At 42.4% G+C, this 27,089-nt stretch overlaps 1 protein-coding gene across 5 annotated transcripts in view; it reads left to right on the top strand.

Annotated features, from left to right (window-relative positions):
- Positions 1-27,089, top strand: part of zfhx3 (zinc finger homeobox 3) — a 1,217,643-nt gene that overhangs the window by 1,183,581 nt on the left and 6,973 nt on the right. For all 5 annotated transcript variants that reach the window (XM_033035748.1, XM_033035750.1, XM_033035747.1 and 2 more), the window contains 2 exons: positions 18,259-18,385; positions 20,531-26,011. In XM_033035748.1, coding sequence (XP_032891639.1) covers positions 18,259-18,385; positions 20,531-26,011 — 5,608 coding nt within the window. The remainder of the gene's footprint in view (positions 1-18,258; positions 18,386-20,530; positions 26,012-27,089) is intronic.

The following is a 27,089-nucleotide window of genomic DNA, read 5'->3' as shown; positions in this document are numbered from 1 at the left end:
CTATCTAAAAGCCTCTTAAATGCCACTATCGCATATGCTTCCGTCACCGCCCCTGGTCGCACGTTCTAGGCACCCACCACCCGCAGTTTAAAGAAAATGTCCCTTACATAACCTTGTGTGCTTACTTTCACCACTCACCACTACTGTCACATTATCATGGAATGATTACAGCACTAAATGCCAGTTGGAAGAGTGGGCTGAAAGATGGCAGATGCAGTTTAATGCTGATAAGTGTGAGGTGCTACATCTTGGCAGGACAAATCAAAATAGGACGTACATGGTAAATGGTAGGGAATTGAAGAATGCAGGTGAACAGAGGGATCTGGGAATAACTGTGCACAGTTCCCTGAAAGTGGAATCTCATATAGATAGGGTGGTAAAGAAAGCTTTTGGTGTGCTGGCCTATAAAAATCAGAGCATTGAGTATAGAAGTTGGGATGTAATGTTAAAATTGTACAAGGCATTGGTGAGGCCAATTTTGGAGTACGGTGTACAATTTTGGTCGCCTAATTATAGGAAGGATGTCAACAAAATAGAGAGAGTACAGAGGAGATTTACTAGAATGTTGCCTGGGTTTCAGCAACTAAGTTACAGAGAAAGGTTGAACAAGTTAGGGCTTTATTCTTTGGAGCGCAAGGTTAAGGGGGGACTTGATAGAGGTCTTTAAAATGATGAGAGGGATAGACAGAGTTGACATGGATAAGCTTTTCCCACTGAGAGTAGGGAAGATTCAAACAAGGGGACATGACTTGAGAATTAAGGGACAAGTTTAGGGGTAACATGAGGGGGAACTACTTTACTCAGAGAGTGGTGGCTGTGTGGAATGAGCTTCCAGTGAAGGTGGTGGAGGCAGGTTTGTTTTTATCATTTAAAAATAAATTGGATAGTTATATGGACGGGAAAGGAATGGAGGGTTATGGTCTGAACGCAGGTATATGGGACTAGGGGAGAATACGTGTTTGGCACGGACTAGAAGGGTCGAGATGGCCTGTTTCCATGCTGTAATTGTTATATGGTTATATGGTTAAATGAAGCCATTCAGGCCATTTCCCAAACCAACTTTTACGCTTTTCCATAGGAGATGGAGGCCAAATTTCTTTAATTGGTTCACGGGGCATTTCAATATGCAGTTAGACTGGGAAAATCAGGTTGGTACTGGATCCAAAGAGAAGAAATTTGTAGAGTGCCTTCGAGATGGCTTCTTGGAGCAGCTTGTGGTCAAACTTACCAGGGAAAAGGCAATTCTGGATATGGTAATGTGTCACAAACTGGACTTAAATAGGGAGCGTAAGGTAAAGTAACTCCTTAGACACGGTGACCATCATATGTTAAAATTCAGTCTGCAGTTTGAAAAGGAAAAGATTAAATCAGATGCGTCGGTATTACTGTTGAGTAAAGTAACTACAGAGGTATATGAATCTGATTGAGTTTTTTGAAGATGTGACCAAAAGGCTGTAGACTTTGTATATATGGATTTCAGCAAGGCACTTACCAAGTTTCCACATGATAGGCTGCTCTGGAAGGTTAGATCGCATGGGATCCAAATAGAGCTAACCGACTGGATAGAAAATTAGCTTCATGGAAGGAAGCAGAGGGTGATGGTGGAAAGTTGCTTTTCAGACTGGAGGCCTGTGACCAGTGGTGTGCTTCAGGGTTCAGTGCTGGGCCCATTGCTGTTTGTTATCTATATCAATGTTTTGGATGAGAATGTACAAAGTATGATTAATAAGTTTGCAGATGACACTAAAGTGAGTAGTATTGTAGATAGTGAAGGGTTATCAAAAATTACAGCAGGATTTTGATCGGTTGGGCAGGTGGGCTGAGGTATGGTTGATGGAGTTTAATACAGAGAAGTGCGAGGTGTTGCATGTTGGGACGTCTAACCACGGCAGGACCTACACAGTGAATGGCAGAGCTCTGGGCAGTGTTGTAGAGCAACATAATCTTGGAGTGCATGTACATAGTTCCTTGAAAGTGGCGTCACATGTCGATAGAGTGGTCAAGAATGCTTTTGGCACATTGGCCTTCATCAGACAGAGAATTGTGTATAGAAGTTGGGAGGTTATGTTACAGTTGTACAAGACATTGGTTAGACCACATTTGCAGTGTTCAGTTTTGGTTGCCCTGTTATAGGAAAGATGTTGTCAAGCTGGAAAAGGTGCATAGAAGATTTACGAGGATGGTGTCAGGACTCGAGGGCCTGAACTATTGGGAGAGCTTGAGAAGACTACAATGAGGGGTGATCTTATAGAGGTGTATAAGACCATGAGAGGAATAGATAAGGATAATGCACAGAGTCTTTTACCCAGAGTAAAGGAATCAAGAACCAGATGACATAGGTTTAAGGTGAGGGAGGAAAGATTTAATAGCAACCTGAGCTGCAACTTTTTTCACAAAGGGTGCTAGGTACGTATATGGAACGAGCTGCCAGAGGAGGTAGTTGAGGCAGGTACTATTACAACATTTAAAAGACATTTGGACAGATACATCGATAGGATAGTATTAGAGGGAAATGGGCCAAACACAGGCAGGTGGGACTAATGTAGATGGGGCATGTTGGTCGGCGTGGGCAAGTTGGGTCGAAGGGCCTATTTCCCTGCCATATGACTCTATGACTCCAAGCATGAGGGAGGAGCTGGCTAAAGTTGATTGGAAAGAGACCCTAGTGGGAATGAAGGTGGAGGAGCAATGGCAGGATTTTCTGGGAGTAATTCAGACGTTGCAGGATATTTTCAACCAAAAAAGGAAGAAAGATTCTAAGGAAAGAATAAGGTGACTATGACTGACAAAGGAAGTCAAAGATACCATAAATGGCTCATAATATCGTAAAGATTAGCAGAAAACTAGAGGGTTTGGAAGCTTTTAAAAACCAACAGAAGGCAACAAAAAGGGCAATAAGAGGAGAAAAGATAAAATATGAACGTAAGCTAGCGAATCATATAAAAAAGAATACCAAACTTTTCTTCAGATAAATAAAGAATAAAAAAGAGGCAAGAGTAGACATTGGACTGCTGGAAAGTGACACTGGAGAAGTAGTAACGGGGAATAAAGAAATGGTGGACGAATTGAATAAGTTTTTAACGTCAGTCTTCACAGCAGATAGCAGCAGCAACATGCCTGGAATTCAAGAGTCAGGAGGTGGAGGTTAGTGTATTTGCTATTACTAAGGGGAATGTCCTTGGAAAGCTGAAGGGTCTGAAGGTGGATAAGCCAGCTGGACCAGATGGACTACATCCCAGGGATCCTAAAGAGCTAGCTTTAGAAATTGTGGATGCATTAGTAGTGTTCTTTCAAGAATCACTGAAGTCAGGAGTGGTCGCAGAGGATTGGAACATTTCAAACGTTACTCCATTGTTCAAGAAGGGAGCAATGCAAACGAGGGGAATAGAGGGGGGACCGAAAAAGGGTCTCTACCAGAAACATCACCCATTCCTTCTCTCCAGAGATGCTGCCTGTCCCGCGGAGTTACTCCAGTTTTTTGTGTCCATCTAGGAGAAACTATAGGTCGGTTAGCCTGACTTCAGTGGTTGTGGCAAGCGCAGAGTCTCCTGCATTTGCCTAAAAAGTCGCCTAAGTGGGACAGGCCCTTTAAGCAATGGGACAGTTACAGGATAAGTGAGTGGTCATTTAAAACTACGATGTGTCGGAATTTGAGTTTTCAACCTGCCTCTCCACGTTCAATGATCTGTGTATACATACCCCAAATTCATTTGCTCCTGCACCTCTCTTGGAACAGCATCTTTTATTCTCTAAGGTCATAAGGTCAGAATTAGGCCATTCTGCCCATCAAGCCTACTCCGCCATTCAATCATGGCTAGTCTATCTCTCCCTCCTAACCGCATTCTCCTGCCTTCCCCCCCATAACCCATGACACCCGTACTAATCAAGAGTCTATCTATCTCTGCCTTAAAAATATCCATTGACTTGGCCTCCACAGCCTTCTGTGGCAGAATTGCACAGATTCACCACCCTCTGACTAAAGAAATTGCTCCTCATCTCCTTCCTAAAGGAACGTCCTCTAAGGAACGTCCTCTACTTCCTTTCTCCTTAATATACATCACAAACACCATTAAATTGCCAATCTTGTGCCTGCCCAAATCCTGCAGCAATCGATCACCATCAACATTGTAGTTCACAATACGGTCATATTGTGTGTCTTTTATTGTTGGAAATAGTGATTTATGCCCCTGTCCCACTTAGGAAACCTGAACGCAAACCTCTGGAGACTTTGCGCCGCACCCAAGGTTTCCGTGCGGTTCCCGGAGGTTTTTGTCAGTCTCCCTAATGGTCGAAAGTGGTTTCCGCTTCTTCTATGTTCCGGCGATTATTTCAAAAAATTCAAAACCGGCTGTGACTAAAAATATGTTGCCATATTAAAAATCGGTAATTTTTTAGTCAAAGCCGGTTGCGATGCTAGTTGAAGGTGGTTGCCGGAGGTTGCAGGTGGTGGCCAGAGGTTGCAGGTAGTGGAAGGTAAGACCTTCCACTACCTGCAACCTCCGGCAACCACCTTCAACTAGCATCACAACCGGCTTCGACTAAAAAATTACCAATTTTTAAAACGGCAACCGATTTTTAGTCACAGCCGGTTGTGAATTTTTTGAAATAATCGCCGGAACATAGAAGAAGCGGAAACCACTTTCGACCATTGGGGAGACTGACAAAAACCTCCGGGAACCGCACGGAAACCTTGGGTGGGGCGCAAATTCTCCAAAGGTTTCCGTTCAGGTTTCCTAAGTGGGACGGGGCATTACATGCTTAAAATTTAGAATGATAAAAAGCATTGGTTCCTCAATGATCCCTTTGGTATGCCACGTTTCACTGTCCTCAGCTCTCTTCCATATCTGCCTAATCTGCTTGCCTTGAAGTTTTTAAAACCCCCTTCTTACTCTTCATTTCAGCTGTGTGTCAAATGCAAGTTTGGAAATGATGCCTTTCACTCCTGACTTCAATGTATGAATATATATTAAGCAGTGGTCTTAATCCTGTCTCCTGGGGAAGTTCACTGCACACTTTAATCCAAAGAGCAACTTTCAATTGTACTCGTTTCTATTAATTCAACGATTTTTCATCTGTGCTACTATAGCATCTTTTATAATATGTTCGTGAACCTCGAAAACAAGCCTATTATGAAGTACCTTATCTATAGTACCATATCTTGATAGTAGTACTATATCTCAAGTAGTACTATATCTCTTCTTCCCGTCCCCTGCACCCTCACATCAGTCTGAAGAAGGGTCTCGACCCAAAACGTCGCCTATTTCCTTCACTCCATCGATTCTGCCTCACCCGCTGAGTTTCTCCAGCATTTTTGTCTACCATATCTTGATAAGGTACCTTTATGTGGTGCCTTATCAAGAAGCCTGTACATACTACATCAACCACATTTCCTTCATCAATCCTCTTTATTAATTCATCATGAACATAGTTTCCTTGTTGGTTTCTGATCAGCCCCACCGCTCCTCTCATCACTTCTCCCCACTGTTTCTCTGTTCATTTTGTTTCAATCCATTCTCGCGCTTCTTCTCTGATTTCCATTTAAAATTCTGCTCTTTCTCTGATATTCCTCGTTTTCAATTGTGCCTGTTATATTTTTTTCTGATGTATGTTACGTTCTATCTTGTTTATGCTTCGGAAGAAGGCTAGATTATTGGTTACTGTAGCATTATGGAGTTTAAAATATGTTTTGCCATGTTTAATATGTAGTTTGGTCTTAAATTAAAAGTCAATTAAAAGATCCCATACTCATGAAGCACAAGTGACTGCTTAATTCAGAGACAGGTTTCATTGTTACCATTTAATACACCATTATATTTGTCAAACAGAATAGAACGTACGTCAGCTGCTGATTTGGCAGTTAGTATTCAATAGCTTTTAATGTGGTTGTTGTCATGGTTACTGTTTCTTGCTTATGCTGCACAGTTCCAAACAATCTCCCAGATGTACTAGGGTACAGAGGAAATGAAGGAAATTCACATTAGTCAAGAAATGGTGTTGGGTAGACTGATGGGACTGAAGGCTGATAAATACCCAGGGCCTGATTGTCTGCATCCCAGGGTACGCAAGGAGGTGGCTCTAGAAATCGTGGACGCATTGATGATCATTTTTCTATGTTCTATAGATTGTGGATCAGTTTCTGTGGATTGGAGGGTAGCTAATATTATCCTACTTTTGGAAAGGAGGGGAGAGAAAACAGGGAATTATAGACCAATTAGCCTGACATCGGTGGTGGGGAAGATGCTGGAGTCGATTATCAAAGATGTAATAGCGGCGCATTTGGATAGCAGTAACAGGATCGGTCCAAGTCAGCATGGATTTACGAAGGGGAAATCATGTTTGACAAACCTTCTGGAATTTTTTGAGGATGTAACAAATAAAATGGATATGGGAGGGCCAGTGGATGTTGTGTACCTGGACTTTCAGAAAGCCTTTGATAAGGTCCCACACAGGATATTAGTGGGCAAAATTAGAGCACATGGTATTGGGGGTGGGGTATTGACATGGATAGAAAATTGGTTGGCAGACAGGAAACAAAGAGTAGGGAAATACGGGTCACTTTCAGAATGGCAGGCAGGGACTAGTGGGGTGCCGCAAGGCTCGGTGCTGGGACCGCAGCTATTCACAATATATATTAATGATTTAGATAAAGGAATTAAAAGTAAATTAGCAAATTTGCAAATATCACAAAGCTGTGTGGCAGTGTGAACTGCTAAGAGGATGCTATGAGGGTGCAGCGTGACTTGGATAGTTTGAGTGAGTGGGCAGATGCATGGCAGATGCAGTATAATGTGGATAAATGTGAGGTTATCTGAATGGTGTCAGGTACGAAAAGGGGAAGTACAACGAGACCTGGGTGTCCTAGTACATCAGTCACTGAAAGTAAGCATGCAGGTACAACAGGCAGTGAAGAAAGCTAATGGCATGTTGGCCTTCATAATGAGTGGAATTGAGTCTTGGAGCAAAGAGGTCCTTCTGCAGTTGTACAGAGCCTTAGTGAGACCACACCTGGAGTATTGTGTGCAGTTTTGGTCTCCTAATTTGAGGAAGGGCATTCTTGTTATTGAGGGAGTGCAGTGTAGGTTCACGAGGTTAATTCCCGGGATGGCGGGACTGTCATGTGATGAAAGAATGGAGCGACTGGGTTTGTATTCACTGGAATTTAGAAGGATGAGAGGGTATCTATAGAGACATATAAAATGATTAAGGGATTGGACACGCTAGATGGAGGAACAATGTTCCCAATGTTGGGGTAGTCCAGAACCAGGGGCCACAGTTTAAGAATAAGGGGTATGCCATTTAGAACTGAGATGAGGAAAATCTTTTTCACACAGAGAATTGTGAAGTTGTGGAGGCCGCTTCACTGGATGCATTCAAAAGAGAGTTAAGGGCCTGTCCCACTTGGGCGTCATTTGCGCATCATTTACGCAACATAATTTACGCATCACAAATTTAAAATTAAATTTCTTTATTTATATAGCACATTTTTAGTCAACGTGCATTGACCCCAAAGTGCTTCACATTATTACATCCACACACACAGGCAAAGGTGGGTGAAGTGTCTTGCCCAAGGACACACACAGGCAAAGGTGGGTGAAGTGTCTGGCCCAAGGACACAACGACAGTATGCACTCCAAGCGGGATTCGAACCAGCTACCTTCCGGTTGCCAGCCGAACACTTAGCCCATTGTGCCATCTGTCGCCAAATCCTGGGTCGTGACGCGCACGTGATGCCTGCATTACGCGCGCATGGCACGTGGTGAGGCGTGGTGACGTAGGCAGTGACACACGGTCGCGTGTGGCGCCCCAGGATTTTGGGATTCACGAATTCTTCGCGCTCCACCTGCGTGACGGGCAAATGTGCCGAAGTGGGACAGGCCCTTTAGATAGAGCTCTTAGGGCTAGTGGTCCTGCCTTCTCCCCAAACCCCTTGGTTCCACTGGATGATCAGCCATGATCACATCGAATGGCGGTGCTGGCTCGAATGGCCTACTCCTGCTCCTATTGTCTATGTATCTATTATGTATTCTTCAGCAACTCCTGTTAATAAAAGTATGCAGCATACTTAATCCATATGCCTGCTTGTGAACCCTCGATGGGCTTTAAATTACTTCTTTGAACCACGATATTATTAACATGTTTTGGTTTATTAAGGGAATAATAGAAACCTCAGGGAGATGGTTTCTTCTTGTACTGCTTTGAAGATTCTGCATTGTAGACATTTTCAGAATATATATTAAAAAAAGTAACAAGAATGAAGAATGAAGAGAGCAGTCCTCTCATTATAACACACTTAGTTTATGGATGTTAATACACTCCTGATGATTGAAATTCTCAGAGACTGCAATTCATGAAGTTTTACATTTTCAATCTCTGGAGAACATTTTGGCCCAATAGTAAATAGTAAAAACAATCATATATTGTTTTACATGTAAAACACAAATCAGCGCACCTTAAAACTGGAGTATATATTCAGAAAGTCCAAGCATATTTCAAAGTAAGGTCATTATGCATATGCACCTGTAGCAAGTAAAAGGATTGACCAATATGTCGACCACATTCTGCAATGCAAAATGCATATTATATCGTACAAATGCAAGTCTATTTTATTGATATCAAATTTTGTATTGCTCTCTTCACTCAATTGTACTACAGTGTTAGTGTAACTGGGTCCCAAATTGAGTGTGTGAGATTATGGCAAACAGCCAGACAAACTGAGAAAATAAGTTTACATGATCCCAAACAACTTTCAAATGAATCTGCCAAGTTTATTTTGTCTGGCTGCCTGGTACATAGGAAGCCTTTGACACAAGTTGGCAGCAGTATTGTGGAATAAAATAAAAAAAAATGCGATGCATTGTAAATACTGCAGGTAACTAGAAATAGTGTTTGCCACATGCAATGGAGATCATGGTTTGTTCCAAATTTTTGGCAGTTTTGCAATATTTTTTATCATGAAATAATCATTGTGCCATATAAATAAAGGAAAATAGTTCCACACATGGCAACCCATGAGGCACAAGATAAAAGGATGAATTAGTCCCTGCAGAGGGGTCAGTTGTTGATGATGTGCATCACCATCCATTAAGCCTGTGTGAAGTTCAGCTGTAACATTTGTTAGCATTTTGACAGAATAGTGTGATGTTATAATGGAGTTTAATAAACTAGCAATTGAGCAAAAATCTTGTTAATTTCTTACATTTACATTATTTGTGCCAGCTAAGTAAGTGAGGGTCAACAGCATTGACAGCTCAGCCTTGAATTCATGTGGATGTTTTCACACCAAAAATTGTAGGTCGATGGCAAATCCGTCTCTGATGGACAGTGATGAGCATTTCCTACAGAACATAACCATGCTGGAGATAGACACAAAAAGCTGGAGTAATTCAGCGGGGCAGGCAGCATCTCTGGAGAGAAGGAATGGGTGGCGATTCGTGTTGAGACCTTTCTTCAGACTGATGTCAGGGGAGAGGGAGTTTCATGGCCCCGACCATGGATGAACAAAGGAGGAGGACTGGCTGAACTTTGTGCCTTCCTCCACCGTGAAGAATGCTGTGGTGAATGTTTGTGTTAAATCTTATTGTTTATTGTGTGTTCTTTTTAAGTGTATCGCTGCTGGCAAATTCATTTCACTGCACCTTCGGGTGCATGTGACAAATAAAATTGACTTTGACATAGATAAGGAAGTGTAAGGTGTGAAAATATGACAAAGGGAATGGAGATCAAGGAAAATGTAGGATAGATTGATGTTAGCTGGGAGAAGTTAACAACAAAGCAAACAGAGATAAAATGTTTACTGAATCTGGGTTTACCCAGAAAGCACATGATAACACATGCAAAGTCCTCTTTGCTGTTCTTTTCCCTTTAACCAGTTCAGTGCCACCCCCGAGTATACTCAGGTCATGGCCAATAGCGAAAAAAAACTTGGCAGTGAACAGGTTAATGAGAGGAGTAGGGGGTAGTAACTTGCTTAAAAGGATAGATTAATTGGCACAAACATTTAGAATTCTCTATAGGTCCACCTATAATTGAATACCCAAAATAAGATGAGGTTAAGTGAAGGAAGGGTTTAACCATCATTATGTTTTCAATCTCCCAGCCACAATGTAGCTTTTGCAGGAGAAAAAAACATATGTCTCTTAATGGATCATTAATCTCTTAGTTATAAACTGTCTGCAAGAAGGAATTATTTTCTATGTTATAGATCTAAAGAAGGAATGTAATTTCCTTCTATACGAAGCAAAAGGTGTTCTTTTGTCTATCTAGTTCAAATGCAGGTAATGAAGATGGTCATGCTTCATTAAGCAGGAATCCTGTGAGATGACAACCATTTTGAACTATGTTTGCCAATTAAATTGTCTAAATTAAAAGTGACCTCGAGATTTCTTTTGGTAGTTGCCATCTGTTCGCTAAAGGAGCAATTTTTTAAAAAGTAAATCAACTTCAAATTGGAAATGAATGTGGGAACAATTCTTTGGGAAAAAATGTTTAACCTCTTCCAATCCAAAACCTTTCTAAATAATAAATATCCCATCTACCAAGAGCAAAAAGTGGAATTTGCAGCATCGGTTTGTTTTATTTATCATTTAATTGATCATTAAGTCCAGTAGTGCACATAAACCTGCCACAAACTGATTTACAATAAGATTCCTATGTTTGGTTGGCTTAGCTAAATTGTAGTTCAAAAGAATACTCCGAACCTCTTCCAAGGTTGCAGCATTTTTTCTGATAAAATTCTTTCAGATGTTGAAGTAATAATAGCTTTTAAGATTAGGATCGGAGGCTCTGTAATATGTGTATCCTGTTCTGTTTTACGGTGTGCAGTAAAATATAAGGTAACATAAAGAGATCTTGAGTATGAGTGAGATAAATTTAATATTTTACTGGCTTCATTACCGAATGTGAACTCATTTTAGTTACGCAATATGAATCTTCTCTGTGGCAAAATGAATTTATACTGCCGACTTGCATCCACTGTACATGATCAAAGCACTAGTATTGGAACATTAGGCATGCTCTTTCTCAACTGGACTATGAGGGATTCACTCAAAATACTGACTTGAGTTGAGTATAGAAGTTGTGAGGACATGTTGCAATTGTATAAGATGTTGGCGAGACTGCATTTAGAGTATTGTGTTCAGTTCTGGGCACTGTGTTGTAGGAAAGATATTGTCAAGCTTGAAAGGGTTCAGAAGAGATTTACAAGAAACGATTTACGAGGATGGTGCCAGGGTTAATAAGCTACAGGGAGAGGTTGAGTAGGCTGGGTCTCTATTCCTTGGAGCGCAGGAGGATGAGGGGAATTCTTATAGAGGTGTATAAAATCATGAGAGGAATAGATTGGGTAGATGCACAGAGTTTCTTGCCCAGAGTAGGGGAATCAAGGACCAGAGGACATAGGTTCAAGGTGAAGGGGAAAAGATGTAATAGGAATCTGAGGGGTAACTTTTCACACAAAGGGTGGTGGGTGTATGGAACAAGCTGCCAGATGAGGTAGTTGAGGCTGGGGCTATCCCAACATTTAAGAAACAGTTTGACAGGTACATGGGCAGGACATGTTTGGAGGGATATGGACCAAGTGCAGGCAGGTGGGACTAGTGTAGCTGGGACATGTTGGGCTGAAGGGCCGAAGGGCCTGTTTACACACAGTATCACCCTATGACTATGAATGGATGGCAAGTGGAGATTGTGACCTGAATTAAAAAAAAAAATCCTAACTGCATTGTATTTCCAACTGCTTTTGAATTCATCAAACATTTTTATTTTAAAAATTGGTTCTGAGATGAGGGTATCACTGTCAAAATGATTTTTTCTTGCCCAAAAGTAGCTAGCGATATCTTGAGCCTGCAAACGATAGACACAAAATGCTGGACTACCTCAGCAGGACAGACAGCATCTCTGGAGAGAAGATATGGGTGATGTTTCAGGTTGAGACCCTTCTTCAGTCTGAAGAAACGCGACACATTCCTTCTATCCCGAGATGCTGCCTTTCCCACTGAGTTACTCCAGCATTTTTTGTCTATCTTCGATTTAAACCAGCATCTGCAGTTCTTTCCTACACATTTTGAGCCCGCTATGCAGCTTTCAAGAACTCTTGCAGTGCTGGCCAATGCTAAGATGATTGGGCTCCAATTGCTATAACCAGCTTTGGATCACGCCACCCACTGAAGAATTTTTCCCCGATCGGAAGTGATTTATTATGACAAGGTTCCTCGGCCCCACTATCACCTAGCTTGAAGAATAGTCTGTAACTATTGCCTGACTTCTGAAATGCAACACTGTGATCAGGAGCCAAGCTTTATGCTGGACTAGACTAAGTGGGACCCATTGGGTCTCTGTCACACGGTAGGCCTGGTCCCCCAACGCAACCCATTCTCCCAACGCAATATTCCACCACTCACCCATAGCTCCCAACTGCGCAGGCGCGGCTTATTTCCCCTCATACCCAGCACTCCCTCCCCCTCCTCTTCACCCTCCCTCTTCTTGCCCTTCTCCTCCTCCCCTCCCCAATCCCGCCCATACCTCTCCCTCCCTCTCCTTTCCCCTACCCTCAGTCATCCCCTCCTTCCATCCATAAATCCTCTCCCCTCCCTACCCCCCTCATATCCCTCTGTCCTCCACCTCCCCACTCCTCACATCCCCTATCCCCCCACTATCCCTCCTCACCTCCCCCATTTCCCCCTCCTCTCCTCCTCTCCCACACATCCCCCCTCTTCTTTCCCCTCTCCTACCCTCCCCCAATCTCTCATCTCTCCTTTCCCCTACCCACAGTCACTCCCTCCCTCCCTCCATAACTCCTCTCCCCTCCCTACCCCCTCCTCTCCCTCTATCCCCCCACCTCCCACTCTCTCCCTCCTCACCTCCCCCACTTTCACTCCCTCCTCTCCCTCAATACCCCCACTTTCCCTCCTCACCTCCCCAGGATCTCGAGGTTGCCGCTCCTCTGACCGGAGGTTGCCTTGACCAGAGGTTGCCTTGACCGACATTAAAAACTAGCATCTGCAGTTCTTTCCTACACAAACATTAAGCAGACCGATTCTGATCATCTATATGTAAAGTATGCACACTTGGAGAATCAGCAGCACCTACACTGTGTGGAAATGCCAATGGCCATGTTAGACTGGCTTGCAAGGAAGTCTATGACTGCCAACCAAATGGGAATGATCAATGATGGAGGAGGAAGAAGTGTGCATTAACATATGGAAGGCTTGGACCAGCAGATATTGGTGAAAGAATCAATTCTCCTTGACACAGACACCTAAAGATACAAGGATAAGAGTCAACCTAGTTGCAAGCACAATTTGAAGTAATATCAATCAAAGCTTCAGATATCAGTGTTTAGGAAAAAACTGCAGATGCTGGTAAAATCTGAGGTAGGCACCAAATGCTGGAGAAACTCAGCGGGTGAGGCAGCATCTATGGAGAGAAGAAATCGTCAACGTTTCGGGTCGAGACGGTTCTTCAGACTGATGTCAGGGAAGGGGGTAGGACAAAGAAAGAATGTAGGGGAAGACAGTGGGACTAGTGGGAGAACTGGGAAGGGGGAGGGGGGAATGAAGAGAGAGAGCAAGGGCTACCTGAAGTTAGAGAAGTCAATGTTCATACCGCTGGAGTGTAAATTGCCCAAGCAAAATATGAGATGCTGTTCCTCCAATTTGCGCTGTGCCTCACTCTGACAATGGAGGAGGCCCAGGACCTAAAGGTCAGATTGGGAATGGGAGGGGGAGTTGAAGTGCTGAGCCACCGGGAGATCAGGTAGGTTAAGACGGACTAAGCGGAGGTGTTCAGCGAAACAATCGCCGAGCCTGCGCTTGGTCTCACCGATGTAGAGAAGTTGACACCTGGAACAGTGGATGCAGTAGATGAGGTTGGAGGAGGTGCAGGTGAACCTCTGCCTCACCTGGAAAGGCTGTTTGGGTCCTTGGATGGAGTCGAGGGGGGAGGTAAAGGGACAGGTGTTGCATCTCCTGCGGTTGCAGGGGAAAGTACTTTGGCAGGGGATGGTTTGGGTGGGAAGGGACGAGTTAACCTGGGAACTACGGAGGGAACGGTCGGTAGGCACAAAATACTGGAGAAATTCAGCGGGTGATACCTTCAGATATCAGTGATACTCTTATGCACTTCACAGCTAAGCATTGATATGGACGAAGAAGCCATATTTGATTTGATATCCAACTTAATACTGAGCATCCAAGTCAATATTAATAACCCGGTTGCCTGTTCTACCCATTTCCTCAGTCCTATGTCCCACTCCTCCAGGAATTTCAGAAGGAAAGGAAAATCTCCCTGTTCACAAGGGCATCCACAACACTTAGATATAAACAAGCTCCTTTGAAACCTCTTTTCCAACCCTGATGTATTTGCAGCCGTGAGATATTTCCAACCCTAAAGCCTGAAAAGATAAGTCTGAAGAAGGGTCTTGACCGGAAACATCATCCATTCCTTCAATCCAAGTTCACAAGACTCATAAGACTAGTGCAGAAGATTCCCGACTTAACTTCCGGTAGGACCCATGACAACCCTGAAGAACATCGTTAAAAATCATGCCCAATGCCAATGGATAAAAGGAGATTGCTAACATTTCAACACAATGCTGTGGTCAGCCACACCAAGCGACGAGATATGCAATGATTCAAAGAAACAATTCACCACCACAAAGAAGGCATCACAGTCATGTACTCTACTACCTGGCTGCAGCTACTTGGCTTAACCTGCTGAATATAACATTCCAGTTGTTATTCTACTTCCACATCAACCAAATAACAGACAAGTGTATGGTCTTGGTTGACAGGTGACAAAGGAGTGGGTTTATTCACATCTTGAGACAAGGCAATCACTACAGCTCTCATTGGACCACTGCCAATTCCCTGGGGGTGCAATTCATCACTCCCATTGATCTCATCAGCTTATAGCTGTTGATCTAGGCTTTCTTAAAGTGAAACATATCTCCAGCATTGTAGACGCCTACCGGATGTAATTACTGTAAAAAGCTAAACTTGTGCAAAATAATGATCCAATTCGTGGTTCGTATTTCAGTATCTACCTTCTGGTTTCCTCATTGCAAATCTTGCTGAATTCAGCATCTCATTGATCGTCAAGAAAAGGCTATCTGGTTATTAGATATTTCTTTGCAAAAGGGTTTAATGACTGTAAAATGTGTCCTCTGATTAAAATACAGAGTAGCAAGAGAGCTTGATTATTATTTTCCAACAATTAATTGAATGAAAGTGAAGGCAAGCCCTGTGCAGCCGCACTGCTCTCTCTAAACTTAATCACTGATTATGATTAAATAGGTTCTGTGTAATAACAGAGTTGATGAATTTCTGTCTATTCTTGCTGTCATTCACACACGATTGGCTTTCACCTTTGAAGTACAAAAGTCATTTGTCGCATCGTGACAAATAAAGCCTACCTTTTAATTTCAATACTGCATTACAATTCCCAAATATTATTTTTCAAATCAGACTTCACTGGCAAAAATGAATTTTGAAAAATAATTATTACTCAACAAGTCAGTAAAGTGGTTGCTGCTGGTGAGGCTATCTTGCTCCTCCATTTAGCCCAGTGAACCTATCTTCTCCACGTTTACCGATTTGTGGGGCTAATGATGTCTGTACTACCATCTAAATGTTTCATTACATTCAGATTTAGATTTGTTTATTGTCATGTATACCAGGGTGCAATGAAATCCCCTGCTCGCATTAAGTTCACAGAGTAAATGGTATACACACAGTAAATGATAAATACAACAATAAACGCAACAACAAGTGCAAAACAGTAGAATGGTGCAAGATTGTAGTACAATCTGAAAATCACATAAATCGCTGGAGCTTTACTCTCACAGCTGATGATTCCTTACTTGATTATTATTGCTAGGATAATGCTCTCTAACCTTGACACCTAAAACATCATGAGTTGATAGATCCATCCATTATTGTTGCATTAGCATTGTATTTATTGTGCAAATGTGTTAGTAATATTTGACTGAAAATAATCAATATGTGCATTATCTGAGCAATTCAGATTTGTTCATGTTTTAATTGCCAATAATCATCAAACACCTTCTTCCCAATGTCTTAATGCTACATGTGAATGTAATGTCTTTATGTGAGTGAAGTTGTTGAAAACCATATCGTTATGGCTGCGAAGTTCATGTCTACCTGCTGCAGATTTCATCGATTCACAATAAGGTTGCTTGCTGTTTTCTTTGGTTAACAAGGCACAATGATGGTTGGACAGACCAGGATACCCAGACCCACTGGTCACAATACATTTGGCAAGAGCGTGTATTTCTGTTAGCTCTGTCAAAGAAACAGATGAATCCTGAAAACTACCTGTTCAGAGTACAGTGACGTTTAAGAATCTATAATAGGGCAGAATAATTTCAGAGTAAGATCAATTGAACCAGATATATATGTTAATAGTTCCATAGATGTTCTATGGCTCCAGTTGAAGAACAAAAGTATGCCGGTGGTATAATAACACCCAAAGTGCCCCTTTCAAACAGATGACAGCATATTTAACACACGCTTAACTACACTGAACAATACGCAGTTAGTTAACCAGAAAAAAAAGCACCGTATATGAAAACTTGTGGAAAGTTAAATAACAGTTACACGATAAATTGAAGAAGAGAAAAGATGAGAAATGAAATGGGCGAGGTTTAAAGGATTTTACAGAGGTGCCTGGTGCCTGGAATGGGCATGGCGCTGGAGACAAATCCGTTAGTGACATTTAAGAGGCCTTTCAGTTAGCATATGGATATGCAGGCAATAGAGGGGTATGGAGCACATGCAGGCAGGTGACATTAGTTTTTCTAGGCATCATGTTCGGCTCAGACATTGTGGGCTGAATGGCCTGTCTCTGTGCTGTTTTCTATGTTCTGCTGGTGTAAACAAATGTATTTTATTTAAAATACCATTCTATTGTTGGAAGAAAACTCCACAGTGCGGCACAGAGGCACGGCTGATAGAGCTGCTGCCTCACTGTGCCAGAGACCTGGGTTTGATCCTGACCTCTGGAGCTGTCTGTGTGGTGTTGGCACAATCTTCCTATGATGCATTGGTTTTCACCTGGTGCTCCGGTTTCATCCCACATCCCAAAGACGTGCAGGTTTCCAGGTTATTAGGCCTCCGTGAATTGTTGCTTGTGTGTTGGGAATGGATGCAAAAGTGGGATAAAATAGAACCAGCATAAAATGGTGATTGATGGTTGGCATGGACTTGGTGGGCCGAAGGATCTGTTTCCATGCTGTCTCTTTCAGTCAATCAGTCATGTTAGGACTATACAAGACATTGAGTAAGGCCATATTTGGAGTACTATGTACAGTTTGGGTCACCTAGATGTAGGAAGGATGTCATTAAACAGGAAAGAGTACAAAAAAGATTTGGAAGGTCGTTACCTGGTCTGATGGGTTTGAGTTATAGGAGAGTCTAGATAGGTTGGAAATTCTTTCTCTTGTAGGCTGAGGGGTGACATTATAGAGGTATATTAAATCATGGGGCACACGGGTACGATGAATAGCCACAGTCTTATCCCAGGTGAAGGAGTCCAATCTAGAGGGCATAGATTTAAGATGAAAGGGGAATGATTTCAAAAGGACATGAGGGACAACCTTTTTCACATGGAGGGTGGTGAGTATATGGAACAAGTTGCCAAAGAAGGTTGTAGAGGCAGGTATAATTATATATTTAAAAGACACTTAGACAGGTACATTGGTAGGCCAGTTTGGGGGATAAAGGCCAGGCAATTGGGACACGGTTAGGCAACATGGACGGCTGTATAGCTCGATAACTCTACAACTCTTCTTGATTAGTACAGGTGTCAGAGGTTATGGGGAGAAGGTAGGAGAATGGCTTTAGGAAGGAGCGATAGATCAGTCATGATTGAATGGCGGAGTAGACTTGATGGGCCAAATGGCCTAGTTCTACTGCTATTCCTTATGACCTTATATAACTCTAAAGGCCTAGCAAGCCACTTTATTCATGCAATGACAAGTAATGGATAACAAACACTAGCCTTGCCATTCACATCTTGTGAACAAATAAGAAATGTTATCAGTAATGCTAGTCTGAATTTTATGCCAACAAGTTTCATGCCTTCCATGAGTTGTGTTTTACTGTGAGTTCTCTGCTCTGACTAGTCATAAAAATGAATGCTTTGCGCAGATTATTTAATGTCGAGTGTTACAAGTTGAACCCCACGGAATGCTGTTGAATAAACTAGGTGCTTCTTCCTCATCACTGAAATACTTCTCCACAGGTGACTACTCCGGAGATGATGATGCCAAGCACCATGTTTCTCTCTGCAAATGTTCCAGAGAGAGAATGCCACATGCTCTTGCAGACTGCAACAAGCTCCAATCCAGAAGATCCTGCAAAACTACTTGGTATGTTGGATGGAAATTCATCCATTACAAAATATATTGGGTACATAATCAATATGTAGTGTATATACTATCATTATTTCTATATGGCAGGGTGTACAAATAATATCTGTATCATTAGAGGAAAGATCAAATGAATTGACTTAATTGTTAATTATTAATTTCTCATGGATAGATATTAACCATCATCACTTTTTGGGGAAAGTGTCAGTTCATACCCACCAAATTTGCATGAGCAATCAAAATGTAAGCTGGTGACCCATAATTGTTATTTTGTATTTTGGAAATTATGCTTTAGATCCCCTTATAAAGTTAGCAAGGTCCAATTCCCTTCCCACACCCACACACACACTTTCCTTTAGGCTACCTTAGTTTATCAGTTAACTGCCCATTAATGTGGACAATAACACGCCTTGCTATAGTTAAAATGTAAAATTCAGTGGGGGCGAATTGCAGAATGAATATGTTCAGGTATTGAATAATTGAACATAAACGGAAGCAGCATTTAGTCAACTAGATGTTAGTTGCGTGCCCCACAATGGTGAGGAGAAAGAGCAAGATTACCCGCTAATGGTAATCCAGCCTAAAATTGTTCCTTTTATACCATGGCCTTAGTTAAAATTAGCTACACAGTGTTCGGAGTGGATTGATTATTTTGGAGATGGAACTGCTTACAAAAAGCAAGGTATGTGATGTTTATTTGTGCCACTGCCTTATTTTAGAGCAGTTAACTCCACTTGCCTTTATGCTGAAGTTAATGTAGAGCCTTGCATTTGTTTATCAGTGTGAACCCCATAATCTGTATTTTCTTTAAGGTTTTATTGTGTTCTGAAAGATCACTGTGACCAAGTCACCAATTTGCAAACAAGGGAAGAAATGTATCCTCTGGTAGAATGGCTGGACATGCAATATAGTAGTATTTACCCATCTACTCCCCTTTTGAAATTGACTTCAAATGAATGGAGTTTCAGAAGTAGAGTTTGACTAAACATTAATATATATCACATTAAACACATGTAACCAAGGTCAAATCTTTCTTCTAGGATTTTGTATTGAAAGTCACAGAAATCCAACATCTTTGAATTTCAGTCTAATCTCAATTTTACAATGCAGTTCAGAATCAGTAGTTATGCTTTGACACCTTCATTCTAGTTTAGGGCACCATCATATATTGTGCCCTTTTAACTCCTTCACTGCTGAATATGCCATGTTTTTCATTTCTGCCAAGTCCTTGTTCCATACAGATGCTACATGGGAACTTTCATTGTAATTTTGTTGGGATTCAGACTGCAGGAAGTGAATCGCAATGGCAATATAAAGTGAATGAGACAGTCAGTGAATAACAGTGAATTTGAACAACAAAGTGTATTATAGAGTGGACTTATTGGAATTGTACCCCTTAATGTGGGAAATGTAATAGCTGTTTCCATAAATTTATTAGTTGAAGGGCTGCCTGATTTGTGTTCATCCAGGCTTGTAAATTCATCAGAATCTACCTTTGGCAAATGTCAGATTATGGAGTCACCACTGTTTTGGAAATGTTTTTCATACTGGATGTTGATTCTGTGTGCTAACTAAAGCAGCAGTTTCACTTTAAAACGTCTCTATGCACCCAACATTGCTTCTTTACCAAAATTATTGTTTCTTAAATTCAGAAAGCAATGTGTGCTGAGGAGATATTTCTCTGCATTCCAGCACAGTGGAAAAATTAAAAAAAAATTTAAAGCATGAATGGTTTTACGATGAAATGTATGATGCTAGAGACAAGAATATTTTTTTTAAGATTGGCCTATTGGCTGTGTGGACAGTAGAAGACAAAAATAGCAGAAATATCACTGCATCCTGAAATTATGTGGGTATTGGCTCTACTTATTGATTTATCAATTTAGAAGTATTTTCCAATAACTTACATAAGTTTGATCTATTTCTAAAATCATTGAATATAAATGACCATAAAACGGTTAAGATATTTTAACAAAATAGTAATTTATTATATTTTGGTATTCAGAGATACAGAGGTGGTACTGTAAATCTAAAATTTTAATCAATATGGCATTAACTAGCCTCATGCATTAAAACAAAATAGAAGTGGGCTGACTAGAAATTACAATACCCACTGATAGTTCTCATTAAATTTGTTTTCATTAGAAACATCAGATGCACCTGAAAAGAGCAATGTACCTTCGGAAAATACAGAGCGTAGCATGGAACCAAAGTCTTCTGTTGACCAGAGTTTAGTGAAGGATGATGCTGGGTTCCTGTGCTGGAAGAAAGGATGTAACCAGTTATTTAAGACTTCCACTGCACTTCAAGCCCATTTCAATGAGATTCATGCAAAACGGCCCCAGCTACCAGTCTCAGATCGCCATGTCTACAAATACCGCTGTAATCAGTGTAGCCTAGCCTTCAAGACCATTGAGAAACTACAACTGCATTCTCAGTATCACGTTATTAGAGCCGCCACCATGTGCAGTTTGTGCCAGCGCAGCTTCCGTACGTTTCAAGCCCTGAAAAAGCACCTGGAGACCAGCCATCTAGAACTGAGTGAGAGTGACATCCAGCAGTTGTACAGTGGACTTGGAGTAAATGGTGATGTTATGGTGCTGGGTGATGCAGTTCTCAGTGAAGATCAAGCCTTGGGGGCAGATGAGGATAAAGACGACGAAAGCGATTCGGACGAGAAGCAAAGCCCTGTTGGAAGTGACTCTGGATCTGTGCAAGAGGATTCTGGCTCTGAGCCAAAACGGGCACTGCCCTTTAGGAAAGGCCCTAATTTCACAATGGAGAAATTCCTGGATCCCTCTCGACCTTACAAGTGCACAGTTTGCAAGGAGTCGTTTACACAAAAGAACATCTTGCTTGTCCATTATAATTCTGTGTCCCACCTGCACAAGTTGAAAAGAGCACTTCAGGAATCAGCTACTGGTCAGCCTGAACCAACAAGCAGCCCAGATAACAAGCCTTTTAAGTGCAACACATGCAATGTGGCCTATAGCCAAAGCTCGACCCTAGAGATCCATATGCGTTCAGTGTTGCACCAGACCAAAGCACGAGCAGCAAAGTTAGAAGCTGCCAGTAGCAGCACAGTGGGCAGTGGTACCATTAGTAACAATAATAATACTTTAGGCTCGTCAACATCTAGTCCAAGTCCAAGTGGCAACAGCAATGGTAATACTGATGTTGGTGTAAGTGGGAGTGGATGTGGTGTTACAAATAGTGCTACCTCTAGCTTTGGTTTAATAAGTGGAAACCAGATAATAGCCGATTCCTTTGGAACATCTGCAGTCAGTAACTCTATTGCGAGCAGCATTACCACATCTTTAGAACAAAGAGATGCTAGCAAAAAGAAGATAGTGGACATGATAACATCTCGGCAACAAACGCAACAGCAACAGGCACAGTCGCTGGCACAAGCCCAAGCCCAAGCACAGGCCCAAGCACAGGCTCAGGTACAGGCCCAGGTACAGGCCCAGGTACAGGCCCAGGTACAGGCTCAACTACAGCAAGAACTTCAGCAAACGGCTCTCTTTCAGCCTCAACTCTTCAACCCAGCCTTGCTGCCACATTTTCCCATGACCACTGAGGCTCTTCTGCAACTCCAGCAACAACAGTTGCTCTTTCCTTTCTATATCCCAGGGACAGAATTTCAGTTGAACCCAGAGATCAGCATCCCAGTGAGCAGTGCAGCATTGACAATGTCAACAATGTCAATGTCTGCAGCGAGCGCTTTGCTTGAAGATGTCAAGCCCCATACTCAGAGTCTGCAGCAGCAACTGCTTCATCACGGGCAGCAGTCATCTCTAGTGCAGCAGCATGCAGCTTTCCTCCAACAAAGCCAACAGCTGGACAAGAAACCAAAAGCAACGATGAAAGACAAAGACAGGGATGGGCACAAAGACAAAGAAAACTCTGAAAGATTTGATGAAGGGTTAATGCTCAAGGACATTTCCTTGGAGGCACACAGATCCAAAGATAGGAAAGACCAAACCGCAGTGAATGGTAACGACTCCTCCTTACCCCCTCCTCGTATTCCCTCTGATGCTCGCGGTAACGCCACCAAAGCCTTGCTGGAAAATTTTGGGTTCGAACTTGTTATTCAGTTCAACGAAAACAAACAAAAAGTCCAGAAGAAAAGTAAAAGCGGCCTGAGCGACGATGTGGATAAGTTGGAGTGCGACACTTGCAGCAAATTATTCTCAAACATGTTAATCCTAAAGAGCCACCAAGAGCACGTGCATCAGCAGTTCTTACCGTTTGAAGAGCTCGAGCACTTTGCCAAACAGTACAGAGTGAACTATGATAAACTGTACCCCCTGAAGCCACAAACTCCTGAACCGCCGCCTCCACCACCACCGCCCCCACCCCCTCCACCTGCACCCGCACCAGCATCTACTGCCCAGAATCTTACCACCACCGCTGCCCCGCCGCACACGCCTCCTGCTATTTCAACCCCACAGCCATCTGTGTCAATCTCTCAGCTCACCATGCCAATGGACCTGCCTATCTTTTCACCTCTTTTGATGCAGTCGCTGCCCTTGCAGTCTTTACCGCAGCAAATTACCTCCCAGTTAACGCCTGTGGACCCCATACCCACCGATCTGGCTCAGCTCTACCAACAGCAGCTCAACCCCAATCTACTTCAACAGCAGCAGAACAAACGGCCGCGGACTCGCATAACGGACGATCAGCTTAAAATCCTCAGAGGGTATTTTGACATCAATAATTCCCCTAATGAGGACCAAATCAAAGAAATGTCTGACAAGTCAGGGTTGCCACAGAAAGTGATAAAGCACTGGTTCAGAAATACTTTGTTCAAAGAACGACAGCGTAACAAAGACTCTCCGTACAATTTCAACAACCCTCCTATTACATCACTTGAAGACATTAAGGTGGATTCAAAGCCATCCTCACCAGAACCTTCAAGGGCTGAGTATTACAGAAGCAACCGATCGACTAGGACGAGATTTACTGACTATCAGCTGCGGGTCTTGCAGGATTTCTTTGATGCCAATGCTTATCCAAAAGATGACGAATTTGAGCAACTCTCAAATTTGCTTAACCTCCCAACTCGCGTGATAGTCGTTTGGTTTCAAAATGCCCGGCAGAAGGCGCGCAAGAACTACGAGAATCAGGGTGATGGAAAGGAGGGTGAGCGCCGTGAGCTGTCAAATGACCGCTACATTCGCACAAGTAATTTGAATTACCAGTGTAAAAAATGCAGTTTGGTCTTTCAACGTATTTTTGACCTCATTAAACACCAAAAAAAACTGTGCTACAAAGATGAAGATGACGACGGTCAGTACGACAGTCAGACAGAGGACTCCATGGATGCGATGGAGATGATGGGGCCCTCTGCTTCATCTTGTAGCACTCCTTTGACCTCAGCTGTCTGTGGTTCATCATCCGAGGCAACAGCAAATGTACCTCCTGGCAATCTGCCTCACACCTCAACTCAGAAAGAGGAAGGTTCGTCTAACCCGGAATTTTCTGAGGAGAAACCAAAGCAGCCCGAATCCCCTGATACACAGCAGCAGCAGCATTCACAAGAGAATCTGTTACAACCAAAACCTGAGACACAGCAGCAGCAACAAGACCAGAAGCCACAAATAACACAGCAGATGGCCCCGCAGCTCCCGTCACCCCAGCAGTCCCAGCCACAATGCTCCGTCTCGCAGGGCATCACTAGCCCGTCTCAGCTTTCTCACATCTCCTTAAATCCACTTCACACTTCAACACCGCAGCAGCTTGGAAGCCTTCCTCCTCAAATGGTTCACTACCAGTGTGACCAATGCAAGCTGGCATTTCCAACCTTTGACCTTTGGCAGGAGCATCAGCAGCTCCACTTCTTGTCTGGGCAAAACCAATTTGTCCATCCTCAGTTTTTAGACCGCCCAATCGAAATGCCCTTCATGCTCTTTGACCCCACCAATCCTTTGCTTGCCAGTCAGCTACTTTCCGGAACTCTACCTCAGATCCCAACTAGCTCTGCTTCTTCACCTTCGACGCCAAATTCCGCTATGAACACTTTGAAAAGAAAACTGGAAGAAAAGGCAAGTGTCAGTCCCGGGGACAATGATAGTGGAAACAATGGGGACGAGCCTCAGAGAGATAAACGCTTAAGGACCACCATCACCCCAGAGCAATTAGAGATTCTCTACCAAAAATATCTGCTGGATTCCAACCCAACACGAAAAATGTTGGATCATATTGCACATGAAGTAGGTCTCAAAAAACGAGTAGTTCAAGTTTGGTTCCAGAACACACGTGCTCGAGAGAGAAAGGGCCAGTTTAGAGCAGTTGGGCCCGCACAGGCTCATCGGCGCTGTCCATTCTGTAGAGCCCTCTTCAAGGCTAAGACAGCACTCGAAGCCCACATCCGATCCCGTCACTGGCATGAAGCTAAACGTGCTGGGTACAGCCTGATCATGTCTTCTGCTTTATCAACTGATAGCGATGGAGGAAACATATTGAAGGTAGACCCAATGGATTGCTCCAGTTTTGCCCAGCTTTCATCAATAAATAGCGACAGCCAGTGCGCCAGTCTGTCACCTGTGAACAAAAGTGGAGAATTCTCACCCAAAGCTCTTCTTAGCCCGTCATCTATCAAAGTCGAGGGGCTTGAAGAATTTGATGGTCCTACAATTTCCTCAGTCAATTTGGGATATGACCAAACTAGGCTTGATAATGATGATTGTTCATCAGTAAACACAGCTATTACTGACACTACAACTGGAGATGAAGCAATTGCAGACAACGACAGTGCAACTGGGGCAATGGCTGACTGTAAACAGGCCCTCTATCAAACTGAGAGTCTTCAGAAGTTGATGCAGTCATCAATGCAGGAAAATGAAGACAGGATTTCATCGGGCTTGGTCAGTCCATCGCCGAGTTATAACGCTAGGGAATTGGAAAATGAATGTACAATTGATTACAGTGAGACATCAAGCCTTGCTGATCCCTGTTCGCCCAGTCCTCATGGAAGCAGCATGTCGAGGCTCTCAGACGGGGAACGTCCAGGGCAAAAGCGCTTCCGCACCCAGATGACAAATCTCCAACTGAAACTGTTGAAATCCTGCTTCAATGATTATCGAACACCTACCATGCTGGAGTGTGAGGTTTTGGGAAATGAAATAGGACTGCCAAAACGAGTTGTTCAAGTGTGGTTCCAGAATGCTAGGGCTAAAGAGAAGAAATCCAAACTGAATATGGCAAAACACTTTGGTATTAATCAGTCAAATTATGAAGGACCCAGAGCAGAATGCACTTTGTGTGGCATCAAGTATAGTGCCCGGCTATCTATTCGAGACCATATCTTTTCTCATCAACATATCTTCAAAGTGAAGGAGACCATTGGAAGCCAGCTGGATAAAGAAGTCGAGTACATTGATCCTGCCACTGTTCGTCGGCTAATGGCTCAACAAGAACTAGACCGCATTAAAAAAGCTAATGAGGTTCTTGGTTTGGCGACACAGCAGCAAACACTTCAACAGCAGGGCTTGTTTGATAATCCACCAGTACAAGCTCTTAATCTTCCTACTGCCTACCCAACCTTGCCAGGGATTTCGCCTGTATTACTGCCAGGTGTGGGCAGTCCTTCATCTTTACCTGGCTTTACTTCATCTAATGCAGGTGGGTAGCATTAATAGTTTTAAGTTTATATATCATAGATATCTTGGTAGATTTCAATCTGATATTTGCCTACCATACAAATTTAACTTGTATCACCTGGAATCAAATCCAGCCCAGCAGATAGGATGAAGGTGTCCTGTCTCTAAAGGCTGCTCACAACAGGGTTAACACAAATTGTAGAGACTATCAATGCACTCTAATAAATTGATAAAAGTTTTAGGATATTTTGCAATCTAGAAAGCTCCAGAGTTAAGTGCTGGGAGATATTCTTCTGAAGTTGGTGTCAGGATGTGCCAGACCCACCCTAACTATCTACAAAATTGAAAGTGTCTCATCACGCATTACCAACTTTTTATTTTGTTACATGTTCATGTAATAAGGTTGCCAATTCAGTTATCATCTTAAAGTAGGAGCCATATTTATAGAGTGATCTCTCCACCAGGTAATCCTGATAGCAGCTGACTGATGAAAACAGTACTAAACTATCCGACAGACTTATTCTGTTTGATGTAGCAGATCTGGACATAACTTTTATTTAAATGTGATAATAAAAAGTGTCAATAGTCTGGAATTTATCAGGTCATCCATATCATTAAAAATATTGTTGAACAGAACGGATTGCAAAGAAAACTTTTTGACAGTCTTGCTCTCCTTTTTATATTACAAATAAATGGCATTCAAAGAAATACTGCCATGTTATATTGAATTACGCATATAACCGGTATTTAAAATGCCCTACTATTACTTCAGTAACTACACTGCATAGTTTACAGTGTATAGCAAAAGTAAACGTTTTCTTAAAGTAGGAACCTTTATCACTTTCTTTCAAGAATTACTTTATCTGGTTTGCCCCTCCATGTTTGGCATGTTCTATGCATGAATAAATTATAAAGTAAACTGAAATAATTGTATTTAATAGAGACAAATTTCATTCCAAATCCTGTGGCAGAGATATGGAATATCTCTTCAGGTGCAGCCAAGGAAATTAATATTAGGATTATTATTAGGTTCAACTAATCTGTAGGAATTTTATCATGCCATCCTGGTTATAAGAATATAACAGGATGCTCAAACAATA

Source organism: Amblyraja radiata, chromosome 17, assembly GCF_010909765.2.
Source record: "Amblyraja radiata isolate CabotCenter1 chromosome 17, sAmbRad1.1.pri, whole genome shotgun sequence".
NCBI classification, from domain to species: domain Eukaryota; kingdom Metazoa; phylum Chordata; class Chondrichthyes; order Rajiformes; family Rajidae; genus Amblyraja; species Amblyraja radiata.
Note: the sequence above shows the minus strand (reverse complement) of the source record. Positions and strands in the feature narration are given on the sequence as shown.